The sequence below is a fragment of the Pteropus alecto genome, unplaced genomic scaffold (assembly GCF_000325575.1).
Source record: "Pteropus alecto unplaced genomic scaffold, ASM32557v1 scaffold14, whole genome shotgun sequence".
Classification (NCBI taxonomy): Eukaryota; Metazoa; Chordata; class Mammalia; order Chiroptera; family Pteropodidae; genus Pteropus; species Pteropus alecto.
This window is the reverse complement of record NW_006436810.1, coordinates 9,242,439-9,265,293: the sequence shown is the minus strand read 5'-3', so window position 1 is coordinate 9,265,293 and position 22,855 is coordinate 9,242,439. Positions and strand designations below refer to the sequence as shown.

At 37.3% G+C, this 22,855-nt stretch overlaps 1 protein-coding gene and 1 pseudogene across 1 annotated transcript in view; one reads left to right on the top strand and one right to left on the bottom strand.

The window, feature by feature from the left end:
- ZCCHC2 (zinc finger CCHC-type containing 2) overlaps positions 1-22,855 on the bottom strand; it is a 52,694-nt gene that overhangs the window by 4,765 nt on the left and 25,074 nt on the right. The window contains exons 7-13 of the mRNA XM_025048087.1: positions 15,931-16,025; positions 13,825-13,908; positions 12,299-12,356; positions 9,566-9,701; positions 8,398-8,462; positions 7,916-8,010; positions 3,022-3,165 (exon numbers count right to left, since the gene is read on the bottom strand). Of these exons, the coding sequence (XP_024903855.1) occupies positions 3,022-3,165; positions 7,916-8,010; positions 8,398-8,462; positions 9,566-9,701; positions 12,299-12,356; positions 13,825-13,908; positions 15,931-16,025 (677 nt within the window). The remainder of the gene's footprint in view (positions 1-3,021; positions 3,166-7,915; positions 8,011-8,397; positions 8,463-9,565; positions 9,702-12,298; positions 12,357-13,824; positions 13,909-15,930; positions 16,026-22,855) is intronic.
- Positions 16,877-16,995, top strand: LOC112481298 (annotated as a pseudogene).

Here is a 22,855-nt window from a genome sequence, read left to right as displayed (position 1 = left end):
CACTGTATGATGTTATAATGATGGATACGTGTCATCATACGTTTGTCCAAAGCAAGCCACTGAAAGAATCCCTCAACCGAGAGTGAACTCCCAGGTAAACTGTGGACTCTGGGCGATAATGGTGTATCAGCGTAGGTTCGTCCTTGGTAAAAAATGTACCACCGCAGTGAGTGATGCTCATGACAGAGGGAGCCCACCCACGCTTGGGAGCTGCAGTGGGTACGGGAAATCTCGGTACTTTCCTCTCGATTTTATTGTAAACCTCAAACTGCTCTAAAAAATAAAGTTAAAAAAAAAAATCCATGGAGAGAAAAGCAACAAAAGGTTAATTGGAGACTGAAACACTGTATAAAATAGAGATTTAATATCACCTTATTACTGAAAAAAGGATCGGGTATCTTTAACCTTAACTAGGAGATTCATTTGACTTATATTCTGCACTGCTAAACCCAAGGTCTCCATATTCATCTCACATAAATGATACAATTTAAAGGAGCTCAACCAAGACTATATTGAACTCAAATATCTAGAGGTAGAGAAAGGAAGAAAGTTTTTTTAGAATGGAATAAACATTTTTACTTTTAAATATTTCAGTGGGGAAAAGAAAATTTAAAGCTACGATTAACAGCCACGTAACAAATGTGCCGGAACACAACAAGCAGGGCAAACACGGCAGCACGGCCACTTCTCCAAAGCAAAATGGTCAAGTGACAGGGACACAGCTACGCTGCGTTCATCTTCGTCAGCGCATCGCTTACGCCTGCATGCAGAAATCACTCCAACCTAGACTTCCCCTGGATTGCCTGACTTTTGGTATAAAGGGGGCAAAAGATAAAACCTAACTCATGATGTCTAAATATCATAAATCCAGATACTGCAATATGTATAGAGACCATGCAATGCAATGCCTATTTTAACATCTTTCTGCTCATAAATATAAGCAGAACTGTATTACTTAAAAATGTTTATATTATTAAGGTAATAACTAGTTATAGTCAGCTACGATGTTAAAAATTTTTAAACAGAACACTAAAAATAAATCATACAAGTCTTTCTGGAGAAAGGTTACACAGAACCTACTCAGTGACAGTGTTGGCCGGGTTATTAATTCAACTACGACAATTTACATTAGACAGAAGAGGTTCAATTTATGAGTAAATGATTCCAGCATAAACTCCCCTTAATAATTGAAGTGTTTATTGCTAAACTTCACAAAACAAAAAGTATCCAAAAACTAATAACTTATTTAAGGCATTATATCTATATCATCATGAGTACCAAGTTCAAGATAAGCATTTAAGTCCAAAATAAGCCGTAACATTTTTCAGATGGTCAATTAAATTTCTATATGAACTTGGCTTTAATTTAAACCTTAAGTCATAGCAAATGGCCCCATGATTTTGAATGGTCCCAAATGGTTTTCTGAGCACTGTAAGGATTTGTCTAGCTATTTAGAGATAGTTCTTGGCCTTTTTTGACTTTGAAAAGTATACAGTCTCAAAACAAAACCCCCTTATGACCAATGACAAAGCCACATGTTTTCAAAGCAACCTTTCCATGCACTCGAAATTCTAAAAATGATCAAAGCTTTTTATCACAGTGGTATATTCCCCCCTCACTGGTTTCAGAGAACTCTAAATGAGTCTTCATATAGTCACTGGTAATTGAGCCTATCTGAAAAAGAGCAAGTTCCTCCACACAGGCCCGGCAACTCACCCTATTGATGATAGAAAAGGGATGCTGCAAAGTAACCGATGCGAACACATGTACTTTTAACAATTCTGACAAAGAGGCTAAAATCTGCACTGTTAGCTTAAGAGCCACAGGATTATCTGTATCTCCTACAGAATGAAGCATAACCTGTGAAACGAAATTACTGAAAGCTCCTCTAGTCTGGGTAAGGCATCAAAATGCTCTCATTGAACCTTCGTAAGAGCTCTCAGAGGTTACTTTCACTTCTTTTCTTTGATGAGGAAATTGCTATCAGAAGTGCAGTGTAGCCGCAGACTGGCAGAACTGGTGGCAGTCGCTGCATGCTCCATGTGGCATGACTTGAAAATAACTGCGAAGTAAAGAGTGGCTTTAACTGTATGTACTAGAGCAGAGCTATTGCCATTGTTCCTCAGACGTGACCTGGTACTGTAACACAGAACCAGAGTCTCAGAGGAAAACTGGAGAATGAGATGTCATGGAGCTTAGAAAAGCTTCAGTAGACTCCTGGGAGTCTAGGAGGCCACTCAGGTCTGGGGCTGTATCCGTGCCCAGCAAAGACCTGAGAAGGTTCTACTCTCACTTCCGGCGGAATTCTGAGCCTCTGTTTGAGGAGGAACTGAAGATATAATATGTACGAAATCAAATAGCCAAATGACAGATGTAAGTACTACCTTATCAATAATTACAGTAAATTTTAAAAGATCATAACACTCTAATCAAATGACAGAGATGGGCAGAAAGGCTAAAAACTATACTCCAACTACATGCTATCTATAAGAGACACACTTTAGATTCAAAGACATGAATAGGTTAAAGTAAAAGAAGTTTATGGAAAAAGAAGTACCCTGTAAACAATATCCCAAAGAGGGCTAGACTGGCTTTATCACTATCAGATAAAAGAGTAATTCTTTATTATTTTAATTACTATAAAATTTCTTTAAAACAAAAATTGTTACTACAGACAAAGGAGAATATTTTATGATAAAAGGGTCAATCCACTGGGAAGACAAAAATTATAAATGTATGTGCATCTAACATATAACATACTAATTTTTAATCTTTTTACACCGACTCTACATTTTCTTATGACTGCCTTCTATATAATTGCCTTCTATATACAGTGAATTAAGTTTAAAAAAATCAACACTGTTGGGCCTGCTAAGTCGATGGTCAAATGACACCTTCTAGATCAAATTTATAAGCAAAAATGGCATTTATAAGAACACAAAATTACTTATGCTTGAATGATTTTAAGAGACAACACGCATTTCCCCTCAACTACTCTCGCGTCCCCCTCCGAGAGCAAACCTCTGTCTTTTTCTTCTTCACTTTCGAAACTCTCTCTTCCGTCATGTCGTGGGCTAGACGGAGAACTGTAACTCTCTGAAGAGGTTTCTCCACACGTGTCATGTCCAGATCCAATGTCCAAATTCGTGTCTAAAAATAACAGTTCTGTTTTTAAAAAATCATGTTAAGTACCTAAATTTCAGAATTGAACCATTAGAAATCAGTTACTGCTATAATTTTTGTTTTCGGTTTTTCTACAATCACCTAAAAAGCTAGTCCTTGACTTAGCTGTAAAACTTCGTTACAAAATGACGATTTCAATGGAAAATAATTGATAAACATTTTTAAAACAAAGGCAGAGGAACATGTTAATCTTACTGACGTTAAAAAATCAGAGTTCAGGTTCTCTGTAGGGTCCACCCAGTAACGGCATGTTGTGCCACTTTCTAAACCTGGATACTTGAGCTCCTCAGAGCTTGCTGGAAATTCACTTGTTAACCCACGGCCCCTTTGCCCCGAGAATACTGGCCGGAGGCGCGGCAGCTGCGGCGTCTACCCTGAGGTAACTCGCGGATTACAGCCCTAACCTCACCCCCGAAGTCTGCCACGGAATATCTCACTTTCATACTACTTTCGCATCGCTCTAGTGTATCGGTAGTCTTTGGAAACAAATGACATCATTCTATTTACAGCATTCTGTTTTTAGTAGTGGTATTTCCATTTATAAAATTCTCGATCTCTGAAAATGTCAAATCTTAGAAACGTAGCGCTCCTATGTGTGATGTTAACATTGTTCTCGAACAGTTGTTAGCTGAAGATTCATTTGATGAATCTGATTTATGCGCACATTGTTACATTAGAATTGGAGACGAGTTCTGCTTAGAAATATCTCCAAGAACAGTTCTTATATTTTATTTTCACACTGAAAACCAGTCAGATTTGCTTCAATCTCAAAGAGCATGTTTACATAAAATTAAATTAATGCTGGCAGTGAGCTGCACTTTTTTTTCTAAATGGGAAATGGGTTAAAAGACCTCAAGACTAGAATTGACTGCCAAAAATGCCTATTCAGTTAAAAGCACCATGCCTCAGTATTCGAAAAGACTAAAATCCCATCTAGTGGACCGAGGAGCCCCCCGAGTTCTGCCAGAGGCCAAGGTGACACTGACGTGGGTCTGGGGGGAAGCGCAGAACCATCAATCAATTAGCTACGTCTGTTTCGAGCACAGAGGTAGGACTGCTGGTGGGCCTAGTATCAGACATGCCTGCACTGGCCCTAAGTTAGGATACTGTCCTAACCCGGTAGCTAAGCATAGCTTCTTCCTTGCAGCAAGCATTCAACTTGCTTAGTGTATAAATCTCCGTATAAGGGATTCCAGAGGGATCTTAAGTACCATAGATGAGTGAATCATTTCCATGGCAACCTGGTAGAACCAATAAAAGGTAAGAAACTATAAATCACTTGAACAAAATACGTATTAGAGAAAAGATATGGTTTGTGATGAGCGAGTCAGCTGACTAATCTGTGTTCTTTGAAGGGAGTAAATTTCTAACAATGTTAAAACTGTGAAGACTGACCTAGCCTAGCTCGGCCACTCAAATAAATGGTGAATGAACAATGAATAAAGTCATTAAGAATGCAGACGGTGCTAATTCCTTCTGAGTAATAAAATGCCAAACTGCCAAGGGAAAACTGCACAAAATCTCCTGAGGCTGTGGAGTTACTTGGGGGGAGTAACAATTTTATAGAAAAGTAACCTGGAGTGTACTTATATGCAATCACAGGTTCCGAATTCCCATGACACCGTAACTAAGGAAAGGAACGTGCACCAATGCCCATGGCCATTCTGAAGACGATCTAATGTGCCACAGTGGTCAAAAAGCCTGGCATTAAATGGGACTAATGAAAATGAAACTTATAAAACTGCGGCTCATATGGAAATTCTGCATATAAATATTTTGACCAGCACATTTAACAATAATTAACAATTCAAAGATTAAGATACTCAAAGATTCAATATTACAGTGTCACACCAGACAGGATGAGCTAAGTGGGAACAACAGCGTCGGGTGAGGGAGATTTGCTCAGTAAAACTCAGGCACTGAAACTACAATGAAGTCTTTGAAACTTCAAGAGTAAGTTACAGAATATGTTAAAAAAGGGCAGCCATTTCTCACAATGACACAGTTTAAAAATTATTTTCTTTAGATTATATAGCTAGTAAATATTCTAATCACCAAATTATCATATATTAATGTACAGGATTTTCAAAGAATTAGATACATAAATCTAAATCTATGCTAAACATAATTTTCTTTTCGATCACCCAAAGGTGCTTCGAAATTGCATAGTTTTTGGAATTTTTATCATCAGAAATTAAGTGATCCTCTACAGTCAGAAGGTGTGAAGGTGAGGATGAAACAATTACGCCAAAGGATATTCCAAAACTTGCCCTTTAAAACAGAAATAGAAACTCTTTCTGTTTGTTATCATGTCTCAAGGGGTGGAAGACCATGCAAGACGACGAAAAGCAAAAACTTACAATATCAGCTGCTATTCTAATAATAAAAATCCTGATTGCTAGTATTTATGGACAAACAGAAGTTAGACTTAACTGCTTAGATACTGCAATTAAAGAGTTGGAGACCTTTACATCACGGAAATCTTTCAAAAGAAAATTGGGAGGTCAACTGCCTCACTCTTCCCAACTTTCTGGCACCACAATCAGCAACAGGAATGTGGGGTGGGAGACACGGGTGACCGCAACAGGGTTCGGAGCAAGACAGAAAGGGTGACGGTTACGTCTCTGTAGCAGAGATCGAAAGCAGGGAGTTTTAAAGCAAATACACTGCGAAGGACACAGAGGACGAGCAGCGCTGACTGCTCGTGGGAGGGGACAACATGGAGGGGACACTGAGGGACTGTGTTCCCTTTTGCATTTTTAGAATTTCAAACTACACGAATGTATTATTACTCAAAGCAAGTTAAATTTTTAAATTAAAAATAATACTTATCTTAAACTAGACTGAGTTATTTAAAGATCCAGACACCTACAAATCAGAAGGACCTAGTATTTTCCGCGTCAATAAGAGTATCTGCATTTTATGATATGGGTGATTGTTCCATAAAAATCTTAAATATCTCTTGAGTTTACTAAATGCCAAAGATGATTCTTTCTTGATACCTTGATATTTTAAAGAAAAATTAACAAACAGAGGAGTTTTTCTGAGCTACATTTGACATCAATGAGATAGGTTATACAAAGTATATTTTATTTATAGTCATACTCTGTAAGTGAATCAGTGACATATACAGAAAATAAAGATTTTCTTAATAAAAAATCTTGAGATTGTAACTTTCATAATATTTGAAAATAAAGAGAACAGAATTAGAGCTTGGGATGTTATTTAAAAGTTACTAATAACCTTTATAGTGTATGTTTTCTCATTTATAACAGTGAAAAGGAACTAGATTTCTGAACACCTATGTGCTTGGTACTAGCTAAATGCTTTTCATATGTTATCACGTTCAGCTCGTACCAATTTGGTCAGGTAGGTATTATTCCTGTTTTACAAATGAGAAAACTAAGGCTTCAGAGAGACCGCACATTTAAGAAACTGGTGGAGTACAAGATTCAACCTTACATCTGCCTGAGATCAAAGTCCACACCTTTCTCTGAAAAGATGAAACTAAAAAGAATTACTGCAAACTTCTTGGTGAGCAGTATTGCCCAAATTATGTGAGACACAGAGATCTTGTGAAGCTGCTGTATGTTTGACAGGAATGTCAACTGGAGAATAACCTGTTTAGTATGTGCTTTAGAAGACAAATATGGTGGCAGCGTAGGAAATGAACTAGAAGGAGCAAGAACAGAGACAAGGACATCTGAGAGAAGACTCATCCACCGAGAGAGATCTTTTGTCTTATTTTAGCTTCTGCTTTCTTCTTTTAGCTGCCATCACCACAGGAAAACTCAAACACAGCTAAGTGTTACAATACACTCATAAAGAACACGGGTTTTCTTCTTGTCATTTCCCCTGCCCCAAAGACATCTCAGTTAATTAATTCAATGAGTTAGCCTGATGATTTTAGAGTTAAAATTAACTATATTTCCTTTATCAATATTCAATCTCTATATAAATATCTAATTAAAAATATGCTCTATTAAAAAATTATTCTGTTTATTTATGTTGCATCAGAACCAAATGTACTAACATTTGAATAAAATCTAAATTTCAAAAATCCTTATTTGTGAGATAAGTCTAGCCAACAAATGCGTTAGGTAAACAGTGAACAAAGCATTCTCCTAGAGGTCTGTGGGCTTGTATTCTTTTTTTTATCTTTACTATTAATAGTAAAGGTCAACATAACATGGAAAAGTTATCAATGAAGCAGCAGAAGGGACATTTCTCAGTTAAAGGAACACAAAACTTCTCACCTAAAAATAAAAGAATCATAAAATAATGATGGGTAAGTGGAAACCACACAACTTTGAAACGACAAAAATCCGAGGGTCTGAATTGCCTGCCCTAAGCCCCATAAAATCCATAGAGGACAGTGATTAAAACATGAAAAAAATCAACGACTTTCTGGGAATGGGTCCCGGCCCCCTGGACCTCTCCTCTGAGGCGGGGACAGAAGCGAGTGAGGACACTGCTGGCACCCGAGGGCGGGAACTGTGGGCTGGTGTAACTGCGGTGAAGGGAATGCTCACATCCACGGCTGAATCACATTTCCTACATGAACTCCATTACTCCTTCAGAAGTGTTTAAATTCAGAAATCGCTATTCACATCAACGCAGGATAAAAGTGTAGTATCAGGATGTGACACAACAGCTCAGTGCCTGCTGTAATACGTACCATGCTAAATGCACTCAGGTGGTGGGCACTGGACAGACAGACAAACACTCTCACCTTTCACGGAGCCACCATGGGCGTGCTGGGGAGTGGAGAGTCTAACGCCGTTCATTCTACTATTCAATCTGTTGTCAGTCTTCTTAATTTTCTCCCTAAACCAAAAGTATACAAGTTACCAACGTTTTTTATTAGGCTCTCTAAAGAATATATTAAGTACAGTGGTATTACTAAACCTCCCATCAGAAATTTATAATTAAAAAATTTTTAATAAGGTGTAATCTAAATATAAGATTTAGTGTACAGTTCTGGCAGTTTTACCCCACCAAACTGAATATAATATTTGACAAAAGCCTTACTTTTATCACCTGCATATGTTGATTATTTTGAACTAAAAAATTAAAGTCCAGAAGTAAAAATATAAAGAAACTTAATGGAAAAATACTACTTATACCACAGAAACTAAATATGCCCATAATCAAATGCTGTATGTTGCCTTTTCTTACAGATTTCTACTACTAGAGACATGAAATTGAACCTACTTTTCTATTTGTGGCTTTCCTTTCTTCTTATTTACTGAAGATAAGTTTCGTTTTTCAGTTGAATGCTAGTGAAAAGAAAAAAAGAAATCAGAGACTAAAGCTAAACCATACTCATGTAGATGTCCTCTTACTCTGATATCAAACATTAACATAACATATTCTCAGTTGTATAATTTTGATTTTCAATCTATTTTTGAAGTTACCTACCCAAATCGCTAAAATTTTTATAAAGTTTCTGACAAATACTTAAAATATTAATTATCAAAAGAATATCTATTTTGTATTTTGCTTTTAAAATAGACCTCTATTCTTTCTTTTGACCACAAAATAAAACACAATTAAGCAACTGGTGTTTAATATAGTTTTACTAATATTCTCTTAAAGTTCAGGTGGGTAAAACTGCAACACACAATTTTGTCAACTCTAAGAAGAAAAGGTGTAGGCACTGAAGTGGAGGGAGAAAATGTATAAATAATGGACTTTGAAAATAAGCCATTAAATAAGTATGGCCAAGATAACATACAATTTCTCAAAATATGCTTCAATGCTTTAGCTCATAAAAACACATTCTAGTAAAGGTTAGCATTTGGCTCTGAGTGTTGGCCAGAAATACAACTCTGGTTAACAAATCTATTTTCTAGTGAGAAGGTGGTTCTCCCCATAACTGTACCAGTAAGCATTCCCTGTATCGGTGCTGCCAAATCAGCTAAACACACTTGAGGCACTCTTTCTGATTACGCTAAAGCAAGCACGTCCTAATTACACTGAAGTGTGGTGAACTGGCCTAACTATTCATGAGGGAAGGTCAGTTTCAAAATTCACATCACCAGTAGCAATATAGTGACTGAAATGTGAATAATTCTTTCAAAAGCAAAAAAATATGGTATAACAACTTAATGTGTCCCTAGTTAGAATAAACATTTTAGGCATCATATTAAAATGTACTAATTTTTTTTAGTAATAAAAGTAATCTAAATATACTTTTTCAGCTCTCAGAAGAGCTTAGATCATATTAAGCCAATTAAGTTTAAAGTATAACACGTAAGCATTCTTTCAGTTCTTCTTACCAGATATACTGTCTGACATAATAATGTGTACAGAACTTGATTCTAATCAAGTAGCAATGCTTTAACAATATGGCATTAAGACAAAACAAAACCCCAAATACCTGGTCAACCTCAGCCACACAGTGCTCCGGGTGCTGAATGGTGGTGCAGCTTGGCTTCCTCCAGTCCAGAATTCCATTCTGCTCAGAATACTGCACAGTGAGCCCATCTAATGGAGAACAGCTCGTACCAACAGCGCTACCAAAAGAAAAATTTACGCAAGCATGAATATCTGTCCTCGTGATCTAACCTACTGCATCATGTAACAAAAAAGCTACAGTAATCCTTTCTTTGATATATTATTTTATAGAATGCCTAGTGACAGCTCTATAGAAAAAAAAAGTGTACTGTGAGAATAAAGCAGTATACAACTATCTCATCTTTTAAATAATTAATAACTGTCTCTAAAGAGATTAATAACAAATGCACATTCTGCTTTTGGACTCTATGCAATGGTCACCCTGCACCACTTACAGCTGGAGTATGACTGCAATCTTGAGCGAATTGCTGACTAAGTACTATCTAAAGGCATGTGAAGGAAGAGGACAATGTGACTGAAAAAGAAACAGACAATAAAAACAGATTGGGTTAGGTAACTTCAAAAATAGATTGCTAACAAAGTAACTGCCAATCTAGACAATAAAAACAGATTCAAAGAGAATCTGGAGAATGAAGTTTTTATCATACATTGATTTTCAAATAATAGTGTTTAACATGGTCAACGACTACAAGAAGATTAAGAATTTTGGAAAAATACTGGAAAATATAAAAAAGAACCAAATTTAAATTTTAGAACTGTAAAATAACCTGAAATTGAGAACTCAATGGACAGAAACAGATGAAAAAATTCAGAGAAGAAGAAATTTTGTCAGAAGAGACAAGCACTGAGAGGGAAAAAAAATATGAAAACACACAAAAAAGTTTAGAGACGTGTGGGACTATTAAAAAGTCTAACATGTAAGTACTGTAAGTCTTAGAAGAGGGAAAAAGAGAATAGGGCAGAGCAAGGTCTGAAGAGATCTTTCTAGATTTGTCTAAAAACCAAAAGATATCAAGCTTCAGACTCAAGAAGCAGAATTCATTCAAAGAAAACTATAAACACATTGTAAGAAAACTGCTGAAAACTAGACAATGAGAAAAAAGAAGAGTTTGAAAAAGTACATTAACTTCCGATGAGGAACTATAAACTGAAACAATGGATGCCAGCTGTCTTGAGTCCCCTCCCCCCAACACCGCCCCACCCCACTGAAAGCAGAATCTGGGATGACAGCTCATTTGGCAGGAGATCCCAGGAAGCAGGAGCAAGGAGTGGGGAGAATGAAATAGGAGCGGAGAACAGAATAATGTGAGGGTCCATTACTGAGGGTGCCACTGTAAGAGACAGGGGTTCAAACTGGCTGGGACCTCCCAGAATTATCTAAGCAAAGGACAGGAAGCTGGCGATCCCCCATCAGCTGAGGACTCCTTGGCAAATTAACTTGTACTTCTGGACTGTGCTTGTCTGAGGGCCAAGCAGGCCCCAGAGAATCAGCAGGGGCCCTGGGCAGAAGGTGGAGAGTCTCGTGGGCTTGCTGCGGCACAACAATGACGCAAGGGCGTCAGGAATCTCGTCAGCAACTGTTATGTGATCCTGTATGTGATCTGCAGCGGAAGTCAGCTGGGCTGAAAGGGTATGATGCAAGAGGCCGCAGACATTAGCCTGGAAGACTGCGACACTGCAGGCAGACCTCAGAGAGGTTGCAGGTTTGGTTCCAGACTGCAGCAATAAAGTGAATATTGCAATAAAGTGAATGACACAAATTTTCTGGTTTCTTGGTGCACATAAAAGTTATGTGTACACTATACTGTAAGTCTATTAAATGTGCAATAACATTATGTCTAAAAAAAACCAATGTACATACCTTAATTAAAAAATCCTTTATTGTTAAAAAATGCTAACTACCATCTGAGCCTTTAGCAAGCCATAATCTTTTTTGCTGGTAGAGAGTCTTACCTTCAAATTTGTAAAAAAACACAGTATCTGCGAAGCACAATAAAGTACAATAAAACGAGGTACGCCTGTATAGTTTCAAAGCGCTAACAAAGTAACTGCCAATCTAGAAACCTAAATCAGCAAAAATGTCTTTCAAAAATGCAGGCAAGGGAGGAGGGAGGTAGATGGGGTAAAAGGGGTCAAATATGTGGTGACAGAAAGGAATCTACGGGAGGCGACAAAAAAAAATGCAGGCAAAATAAACATTTTTTTTTTCAGATAAAAACAAGTGAACTCATCACTGGCAGATGACTACAGGAAACACTCAAGTGTTCTTCAGTTAAATGTAAATCAATCATAGATGAATGCCCAGACACACAGGAAGGAATAGAGAACAGTGAAATGATCAGTTGTAAATTAATGAAAAAAGTTTCATGAGGTCTAAAATATGGAGGGAATTAAAATACATGCCAGGTACAGTTTGTAAGTTGAGAGGAGATAAACAAAGTTACAGTGGTCAAAGGTCATTGCATGGGAAGTGGTACAAGCACAATCAATATCACACCTCAATAAGTCAAAGATGTACAATATAACCTCTACGGTAACCACTAGAAGAATCAAAAAATAAGGTTTAACAATCAAGGCTAATAAGAAGAGAAAAATAGAATAGAAAACCACCCAAAAGAAAGGAGAGAAAAGAAAACAGAAAATACAGGACAAATAATAAGCAAATAGTAAGGTGGCAGAATTATAGCCAAATATATATCAGTAATTAAAGTAAATATGACACTGATTTATTCTGTTTTAGGAATTAGATACCTACTTCACAATGGGACTTTTCCCGGTATGTTTCTTGTGGATTATGGTGTGCTGTAACACATCTAGAGTATAGGAAAAAACAATTTATTATACCAAATGCTTCTGCAAAACTCCAAAAGGATGATGCAACTAATTTATGTGACCGTAACAGTGTCAATAGATTGTGTAGAGCATTTTTCACAGACAATTCCTTAAAGAAGTAATTTTTCAATTTCACAAATGACTAAATTTCCTTAAATAACTTCTTAAATGTGTTCTAATAACAAGTCAATTTTGTCCAAAACTAAGAAAGTTTACTATGACCATGACGCTGCAAAACTACAACACTCAATTTCAGGCTTTTTAACTATTTAAAAAAGGAAGTGTGCCAAATATTAAAAAAATATATCTATAATATAACAAACCCTCATGCACCCACCTCCCAGATATCTCTGTATCTCTCTTCTTACGAAGAAACGAGGCCTTCCTCCATTCCATTCAACTCCTCTCCTTCCCTCTACAGAGGTTAATTACTCGAGGTACTCCAGTCCAGGATTCTATTGTAACTACCTGTGAATGTCCTTACTTACATATCCAGTGGTGTGGTATATTTGAATATGCTGTACGTATTTTAACTGCCACCTAGTAACATTGAAAGCATTTGGGTAACCAACGGCTATGTATTTGCTCTTACACAGAACGGTGCCCCGAGGTCCTGTCCCCTGAGTACACGGACAGCAATTTTATGCTAGGCAGTAGGATAAAGTTAACCACCTCCAACCTCACTAGTGTCAAATTTCTGTCCAAAATAGTTGTGCCAATTTATATTCCCATCAGCAATAGATGAGAGTTCTCGTCACTTCACAGCCTTAATAATGTCAGATTGAAAATGTTTTGCCAATTTGATGAGTGTGAAATGATATCTCATTGTTTTTATTTTTGCATTTTCCAGACTGCTGAGGAGGCTGAACACTAAATAATGACCACTCAAGTTTCTTCTTCTACGAATTGCCTATCTTATGTAAATATTACCAATTGGCATGATTTTCCCATTGATTTTTAGAGAATCTTTCTATAATCCGGATGTAGTCTTTATCTGTAAATATCCTGCAAATGTCTTGTCTGGTTTCTTGTCACATGTTAAGTTCTAATTTAGATTAGAAAGAGCTCCATTGTGGTCATACTCTGTCTTGTCAAGAAAGCCTTCCTGTCCCAGATTATTAACACTTAAAAGTTTAAGTTTTACATTTTACATATTACATTAAGTTTATAATGTTACATATAATGTCATTCACTTGAAATTTTTGTGCATGATGTAAATTTTTGTGCATGATGTAAATAGGGATCTAATTCTCTATTTTTCCATTGGAAGGTCAGCCAACACCACTTACTGAACAGTCTATTCTTTCCCCCGCTTACTTGTGATGCCACCTGTCAAATTCCACGCCCTTACGTCTGTTTCTGGGCTCCTTAATCTGTTCTAATGGTCTGTTTGCCTATCCCTGTGCCAATATCAGGCAGAATGACTTATTCCAAGGAATCAACATTTACCTTCTTCTTGGCTTGAAGCTTCTGAGCTGTCTTCTTTTAAGTGTTCTAGTATCTTGGAAGTCTTCAGCGAGGACTGTAAGTTATCTGTAGGAAGTATTCAATGCCATTAACAATATAATAATTGTTTTTCTCCCAAGGAAGATTAGGGTGGAGACTCAGTGGCAAAGAGAACATTTCTACTAGGTAGGACCTTTAGAAAAAGCAGGATGACGCAGCACAAAACACTGAGCTGAGAACAGGGACTCTGATTCACAAAGCCAGCTCTCCCCAGAAAAACCACAGGACTGGAGCAAACTGCTTCACATCTGCCAGCCCCCACCATGAGGAGATGGGCTAGATTAGTGCTTCTCAAACATCTGTAGTATTGTAAGGTTTTTTAAAATTTGATATGTTGTGAACTGTTACTTTTATAAAATATAATAATGTTGATGTGGCAATGTTAAATTGCTACAAAAGATTCAGTCTACTCTCTGTGTCTGTTCTTCTATTACAGACCAGTGACAAGCAATCTGTGGAGGACACACAGTAATAGCACTGGGTTACCACTCCATCAAAATACAGACCAGTGGGATGCCAGCGTCCAATGTTTTAAGTCATTTAGGAGTGAACATTTGTTTTCTCAGTTGTCAGGATATGGACTATTGCTCTCTGTGGAGGGAGAGGTAGGTAGAATTGTCATTTTTCAAAAGAGTATGTGCAACTGAACAACGTGTTCTTTGGTGGAAAAGACTGGACATCCTGACCAGATTTTCCTTAATCTCAAAATACGCACTTTAATGCATTACTTTAATTCACAACAATTTGATATCTTAAAATCTACCGGCCGCTGTAGCATTCATTGCTCATGTAATTTAAATACTGCCAAGCTCTCGAGATGAGTTTTCTGTTATTTATACAGGTACTACTCGCCTGGGTGAGTTTTCCTGGGCGGCCTATTAAAATCTGAATTAAAAGTTTAACTTTGTGTTCCAATGTCTTTTTAGAACTAAACAGATGGTATTCATAGGTATTCAATAAAAAGTACCTACACTTATTTTAAGCAGAAAGCACTGATTGTTAAATCTATGCAATTCTAGAATGATCAGGATTTTCTTTAAAAGAAAGCTATTGCCACTATTCAGACATAAATTTAACCATGGAGGTGTCCATCTTGTCTTAATTAGTCCTGAACAGTCATTAGTTATATTTAAAATATTTAAGGCACATATATATACAGACAAATGGTTAGAAAACTTTAAAAAGTTAACCTATATGTTATAATATTCAATCACATTATTATTTTACCTCTTTTTCTCCAAACTCAAATTGAAAAATATGCATTTTCTTTCCCTTTTAAATACAGGAAATGACTTTTTTGAAAGCAGAAGATTAAAAAAACTTAGCCGCTTGCATAGTGGCTTTGCTTAGTCAGCAGAAATTCTCCTAAAGCACACAACAGTTACTGGCAAAATATCTGTTATAGAAAGGCAGCTGAGATGGATGTGCATAAAACTAAACACAGGCAGTGTGATAAATGCTGGTTCTGAAGAGGGGATTAACAAACTGATCCCAGACAGTCCTGGGATAGGTTAGAGAACAGTGAGAAACCAGAACCGGACAGAAGAGCAAGGCTTTGCGCACTCTGCGCACGCAAGATAGGCCTGACAAGGGGATTAGTACAGAGAGGGCAAAAAGGAAGAGGCCCCCTGTTTGGAGCGACTTGGTTTTTAAATGGCTGCATGCAGGGGAAAAATGAAAATATTATATAAGGCCAAGGTTCCCAGCCTGGGAGGCTGGGGAATTCATTAGGGGAACAGAGGTTGTAAGAGCATGTTATACATCATGCAGCCAGCACTGTGGCATCTCTATGACCGGTAAGCGGGTCCACCAAGGAACCTGAAGATCTGAGAGACGTGGCTCCTGCCTTGGAATCAGTCTGTTTTGTGACATTATTTTCTTTAAAACTGCCGTGTAAAATTCACTTAAAACTACACATGTTCCTTAATTAAATGCTGCTATTTCTTTACTTTAAATAAAATGACCACCTGACACAAGAAAGCAAGGCAAAGCGAGAAATCCGAGCAGGGAAAACGTCAGGTTTTTACAGAGGAGTGGGAGGGTGCTTACTGAGGCTGTGCAGAGGGTCTGATGATATGGACTGAAAAAAGCTGTGCACTTTCTGACTCTGGAGAAAAGCTTGTGATGAAGTGGAGAAAAGCTGCCTGCATATGAAAAGAGAAGAGGTTTGTTAACGTCAGGTACCGTATATCCACAAGTCTCAGTTTAGACTGTAAAGCAAACTTAAGTGGCAGTTTAATTCAGGTATGAAAAAGTTTTCCTAAGGGAAAAAATACTATTTTCTAATATATTTCCCATAGGAGGAACTGAATGAAAAGTTAAAACTTATTTGCAAGAATCTAAACAGGCTTAAATTTTATATAATCTAGTGGTAAGGTTTTATTGCAGCCTTTTGCCCAAGTGGTCCAATTAGCCACCTTTCTACTTAGAAACTATACTATAATTTCTTTACTCTTCCTTCATAGGTGTTTTCATCGTTTGGCTCTACCACGAAAAACAATCCCACACTGAGCACAGGAGGTTGGGCAGTTTGGGATAAGAGTCCTGGAAACTATGGAACACTGTGGTCAGGTTAGTTACAAGTATTACTGCATCTTGGGGCATGACTGACTGGTGATCCACCAATGTGCATCACACTAGGATTCCAAGCTATTATCTTTGAAAACCAGCTTTCCTCCTATTTTATTAATGTAATTAAAAGATTCCAACTGGAGGTTTTCTGTACAGAAAGGACCCTGCAAAATAGGGGCATAGTTACAGCACAGTCTAATGGAAAGGTTACTCATGGATCTGAATACCACCAGCTCACCCACTTGAAAGCTGCATCACCCTAAACAAGTAATCTAGTCTTTCTGCTTCAATTTCCTCACAGGAAATACTACCAATTCTTCAAGGTTATCACACTCGAACAGTATAGGTAAATTAAACTGTCATCCTTCTGCTCAACATACAAATCCCTTTACGTTGCTTCTGAACACCTTAAATGCTCATTTAAGTCTATGACCATGCTACCCTGAACAAGCCTGATCTCGTTTGATCTCGGAAGCTAAGCAGAGTCGGACCTGGTTAGTACGTGGATGGGAGACCACCTAGGAAGACCAGGTGCTGTAAGCATGAAAAATAAAAAATAAGGGATTGTAAGCTGACACGGTCCTTGCAATCTGTGAGGTTAACCAAGGGTTGCCTCGCCTGAAAAAGAAAAAAAAATAATGCTCATTTAAAAATTTCAGTTTTTAATTTCTCCCCAAGGTTTCTGACTTATCACTGATTAATTATTAAATATCATACCAAGAAATAACCCTTGTGGGCCAAAGGTGTCTTGTATATATAAGGCAAAATTGCTTCTCGGTATTCAAATGTGGAGGTAGCTATTCAATAGGAAGACCAATAGGAGAAATGAAGAGATGGGAAAAAATTGAGATATGAGTAAGGAGGTAATAATCTAAACTTCCAGGTCTGGACACATCATGTAAAACTAGGGATTAAAATCCAAAAGCAGTGGTGGAATTTATTATCCAGTTATATTTACAAACTACAGTTGGTCAGAAGTACAAGCAGGTACACTTTCAATTTAAGGCTTGAGTCCCAAAAGACAGCCCAGAACCCACCTACAGCTCCATATATCAACTGCAAATCCCCTATCGGAACCGCACCTGAGATACAGGCACGGGTTTGCATCAGCACACACACTGAAGTCAAGGTTCATTAACGCATGACCACAATGTGGCAATCACACCTACATTAAAAGGTCAAAGTGGCCATAAACTACTTGATAAATTAAATTTAAAAAACTGGGCTACATTTTGACATGACAAATCATCCAACCCCAAATGTACATTTCAGTGCTATGTTTTCATTTTCCTAATGTACAGTGTATTTGAACTGAATGCATTATGTCCTGCGCCAACCCATCTCTACGTTACGTACAAACTCACCTCCTCTGTCTCACTCGCGTTCCCCACCTCCACTTTACAACCGCTACGTTTCTTACGCAACAAATAGAAACGATACTAATCTAAAATTCACACACTGAGAATGAAGTGTCCTAACCCCTTATTAATGTTGTTGAGACCACAGGCTGGCCACACAAACGAATCAAAGATTTTTTTTAAAAGAGAAGTATTAAAAATATAATATTCGAGGGGAAAAAAAGCCTTTCCGAGCAAGACACAAAACTTTGAAATCGTAAGAGGACACAAAACCGTGAGACTGTAAAATAAAAGATTGATAAATCCAACTACAATACGTCCATAAAATTTTAAACTCTGCATGGTCAAGAAATGACAAGCAAAGATCCTTTCTCTAATATAACAAATAACTCTTATAAATCACTAAATAAAAAAGTGGAAAGATCTGAAAAAGCCATTCACAGGAAAGCGCAAATGGCCAGAGATTAAAATGAGATAATCTTCCTTTTTCAAACTGGCAAAGACGAGAAATTGAGAGTATTTTACATTTGCTGCGGCGAGGAGATACAAATATGAGGACCCCTAGTGTATAAAGTGTGGCTACCCCCCTTAGAAGTAATTTGGAAATATTACAGATTTAAAAATGCAAAACTTCTGACCAACCACAATTCTAGAAATTTCTCTTACAAATAAATATACCCAAATGTTACAAAACATACACATAGACATTCATTGTAATGTTTGTGGTTTTAAAATATTTAGAAATAACCATAATAGCCACGAAATATGTTAATTACAGAACTAAAAACAGAATATTATGCAGCAAATAATAAACGAGGCGGCAGTCTTTTTCACGTACTGACATGTTACCAAGTCTAACATAGTAAATGAAAAGACTAAGCGGCAGAAAAGCGTATAGGATGATTCAACTTGCACAATAAAGGAAATACACACAAATATAATATATAAATTCAAGGGTGTCTACCTGCACAGAAAACTTCTGAAAAGTTACATATGATTGTTAATGAAGGTTATATCTAGTGAGTAGACTTGGAGAAAGAAAAATTAGGGATTTTCCACATTATATCTTCCTTTACGTTCTTCACAAATAGTTTGCATAAACACCTTTATAGTGAAAAGGTTACTTAACATACACACACCGTGATCACTGCTGAGGAGACCCCTAAAAACTGTAACAAGGAGTCAGACATGTACCTCTTATTTGCAGTCTTGGCCAAAAAAGCCAAATTTTTGAAAGTGGCTCCTTGAGGAAATCCTCAGACCCCAATTAAGTTTGCCAACTGACCCTAAAGTGTCCTTTTTACCACAAAGACCCAGTTCAGATCCTGCACTGCATCCAGCTCTTTCTCCCTCCCTCACTCTCACGGCTTTAAGAGGACAGCCCAGGTATTTTGTTGCATGGTCACAATTTGGGTTTGTCTGTCATTTCCTCAAGATTAGATTTCGTGGCAAGCGTACCACGGGACTGAGGCTGTGTTCTTTCACTGCAGCCTGCTGTGCAGTGGCCAATTTCAACCGACTCCTCACTCATCAAGTTCACTTTACTGGATTAAAGTGGCATCTGTCAGGCTTCTCCACTCTAAAGTTATTCTTCTTTCCTTTGTAAATAAAAAGCATTCTTTTGTGGGAAGGGGCTTTGATACTGTAAAGATCCTACTTCTTAAATTATCAACTCGTTTATTATTTATTTCGACATGGGACTCATGCTTCCTATTTTATTCAATGTCACTACTACTTCTTCTGATGTCTAATTTGCCCAGATTTGACTACCAGAAGCCCCTTCGAGCTGGCTTCTGTGTCCTTCTGCCCAAGCCACACCATTCCGAGCACTTCCTTGCTTTCTGGCACAACAGGCCCATTCTGTACTTTTCTGGCTCTAGCCCTGTGACCCGCTTGTCCTCTGGGAACGGTGCTACAAGCCAAGCTTTGGACACCAGGCATGCCCACGGCTCCCAGGGAGCGGCTGCTTCCAGATCCCCGTGAGGGACAGAGCCAGGCAACACATGTGCACACACGACCGTGTCTGTTTCTGTATCTCCTTACGTACGCTGAAAATCATGAGTTTACACCAACATCTTCTACTCCAATCGGACACTTCAGGGTTCATTCTGGTTTTCTCTTTTTCCATATTTATCTCCCTTCTCCAAATAAAAGAAACCTGGTTCTCACCATTCCCTCCAACCCCTGTAGATGCCCCGCTGACCTGGCCTGGGCTCCAAGTCCCTGCTGGGCCACCCTCACGTGAATGTCCGATGAAACACTGTGCCAGGCCACCCGCCGCCTCTGGGGAGTGAATGACCTCCTCATCCCACTGAGGGTTCTTTTCTCTCATCCATTCGGCCACATCCTCCAAACCTGACGCTGCTGCCCACCTTGCTCTATTGTCCCACTGAATGGCTTTAGGACTTCACCATTCAGGACAGGGGAAAAGAGGACAGGAGTTGATAGTGACTCTTGAAAAATGAGTCATATAAAAGACTTAGGTACTTTAGCACTAAGACTTGAACCACAGTTGAACATATTTCCTAGAGCCATATGCAATGCATTTTAAAATAACTGTCTAAGCTACAGAATATCTGAGAATATGGAAGAGTATTTTAGTAACAGTACCAGGAGTTGGAAAAACCAGATCAGCTATTAATAAATTATAAAGCTGTAATAATTAAAAAGTGACCCTGGAAAAAGAATGACAGACTGATGGAATAGGAAACCCAGAAACATGTTACGGACCTAAGAATGCAGGACAAAGAATTACACAGGAAATCAATAATTTAGGAAAGAATCAACTCATTGTTTGGAAAGAGAAATAAAGTTAGATCTTGACCTCATGGGCTTAAAAAAATAAATCCAAAAAATTAAAAGAAATAATAACAAAACTATCACACACAAGAAAAGTAAATGTGTTTCTAAAGAGGAACAGCTTTCGATTTTTCTAAATAAGTAAAAAACATAGAGGGCCCAAACTCGGAAGTTACAAAGTGACCAGTTAATCTCTCTCTCATTCCCCGGGGCACCTCCTCTTCCTCCCTAGAGACAAGCCTCTTTACTATTTTTTTTTTCCCAGAGATATTCCATGCACACAAACATGTCCACATCCTTTCTTTAAAATGGTGACATTCCACTAACTTTCCCGCCTTGCTCTCGCCCAGCACTACTTAATGTATCTTTCTTTTCTCTCTTTTTTTGGTAAGACTACATAGTATCCCAGTGAATGAATGTACCAGGACTCAACCAAATCCTCATCAACATCTAGTTGTTTCGTCTTTTCTACTTAAAACAAACAAACAAACAAAAAGGACAGTAAACATTCCTGAACATTCATCTTTGCATGTGTAAGTGGGAATAAATCTACATATATAAATCTAGGATAAATTAACAGAAGTGGAACTATTATTTAAAGGTTATCTGCTTGTAAATTTACATTATCATCAAATAGCGAGGGGTACAAGTATTATCAATTAAGGTCTCTCATCACCAAGAGTACTGCCAAACTTGTTGATCTTTGCATATTCAACAGGTTAAATAAAAACTCAAGGCTTTAATTTACATTTCTGATTAGGAGCATCTTATGTTCAAATGGCACCTAAACTTCCAGTTTCTCTGTGCTATTTGTTCATACCTGCTTCTTTTCCTCCCTGTCCTGCTTTAAACTACTAGTTTTTATTACCTTACTAACTTTTAGGAGTTTTTTTTAATAAGTAAAAAGTTATTACGGTATTTTTTTTCTGAACTTGAGATTTGTTTTCATTTTGTTTATAGTGTATTTTCTTTTTTACATCACACAGAATTTTGATTTTTGAGTATTAAAATTTATTTTTAATGGTTTCTAGGTACTGTGATGCTTGGAAAAATTTCTCATACACAGATTACAAATTTCATATTTTTTCTTGCATTAAAACCTTGAGCCATCTGGAGTTAACTATGATGTAAGGAATGACAGCTTTGCAGCCTGTTTTCCACATGGCTACCAAGATACAGCTAATATTTAATGGCAAATCTGGGAATGACTTTAACTGTAAAGAGATACAAGAATACAGAAACAAAGACTGATAGACCTAACATAATATTTCTTCATTAAAGAAAAATCATAGCTAACTAAAAAATACTATATACTAAAGTTGTTAACACGGGTTTCGTTTAAAAATCTAAGAAAAACAACTAAGATCCACTAAGATAAATTGGTAAAGAATAGATGATCTTACAAAATACACAAATGGATGAACTTATAGAAAGATACTGAATTTCACTAATAAAGGAAATAAAAATTAGGACAATGAGATAATCATTCACCTATCGAATTAGCAAGTATTTTAAAACATGATACTCAAAGCTTGCCAAGCTGTGGTAAGCAGGCAAGTTCAAACACTGGGAGTGTGCACTGCTACTTATGTAACTTTTCCGTAAGGAACATAGTATCATATTTATCAGGAGTTCTTAGAGAGGGCCACACTCTTTGAATCAGTAAATCAATTTCAAAAAACTTCTCCTCAGTATTTACTCATAAATCTGGGAAAAGTTTGAGGCATAAAAATGGTCAAAGCTTTATTTTTTGGGGGGGGGAAGCAGTCAAAGGAGTATATAGCCAAATGGGACATATTCTTCAGCCACTCAAACTACTCTGAAGAATAAAAAACAAAATGCTTATAATTTGAGAGTAAAACCAGGTTATAAACTATATAACTAGTATTACAGGCAAACAAAAGCAGCTAAAAGGAAAAATAAAAAAAAGTCAATCGCTATTTGGGTAATTGTCACCTTTTTATTACTTTTCTGTATTTCCCAAATGTTCTACATTAAGCATCAATTAGATTTATCATGAAAGCCCCAAACTACTTAAGATAAATTAAATGAAGTGATTCCTTATCAGGCACTTTGTATAAAAACAGACTGAAGGTTTTCTTATATTTCATCACTCTGTATTGGAGAAGCACAGAGGTGGGACTTCAAGTCTACCACTGATCAGTCATGTGATCTCAGGCAAGGTAAGGACCTTGATTGAAATGTGAAGCCATGTAGGAAGCAATGCCTGGCTGAGGACAAGCACA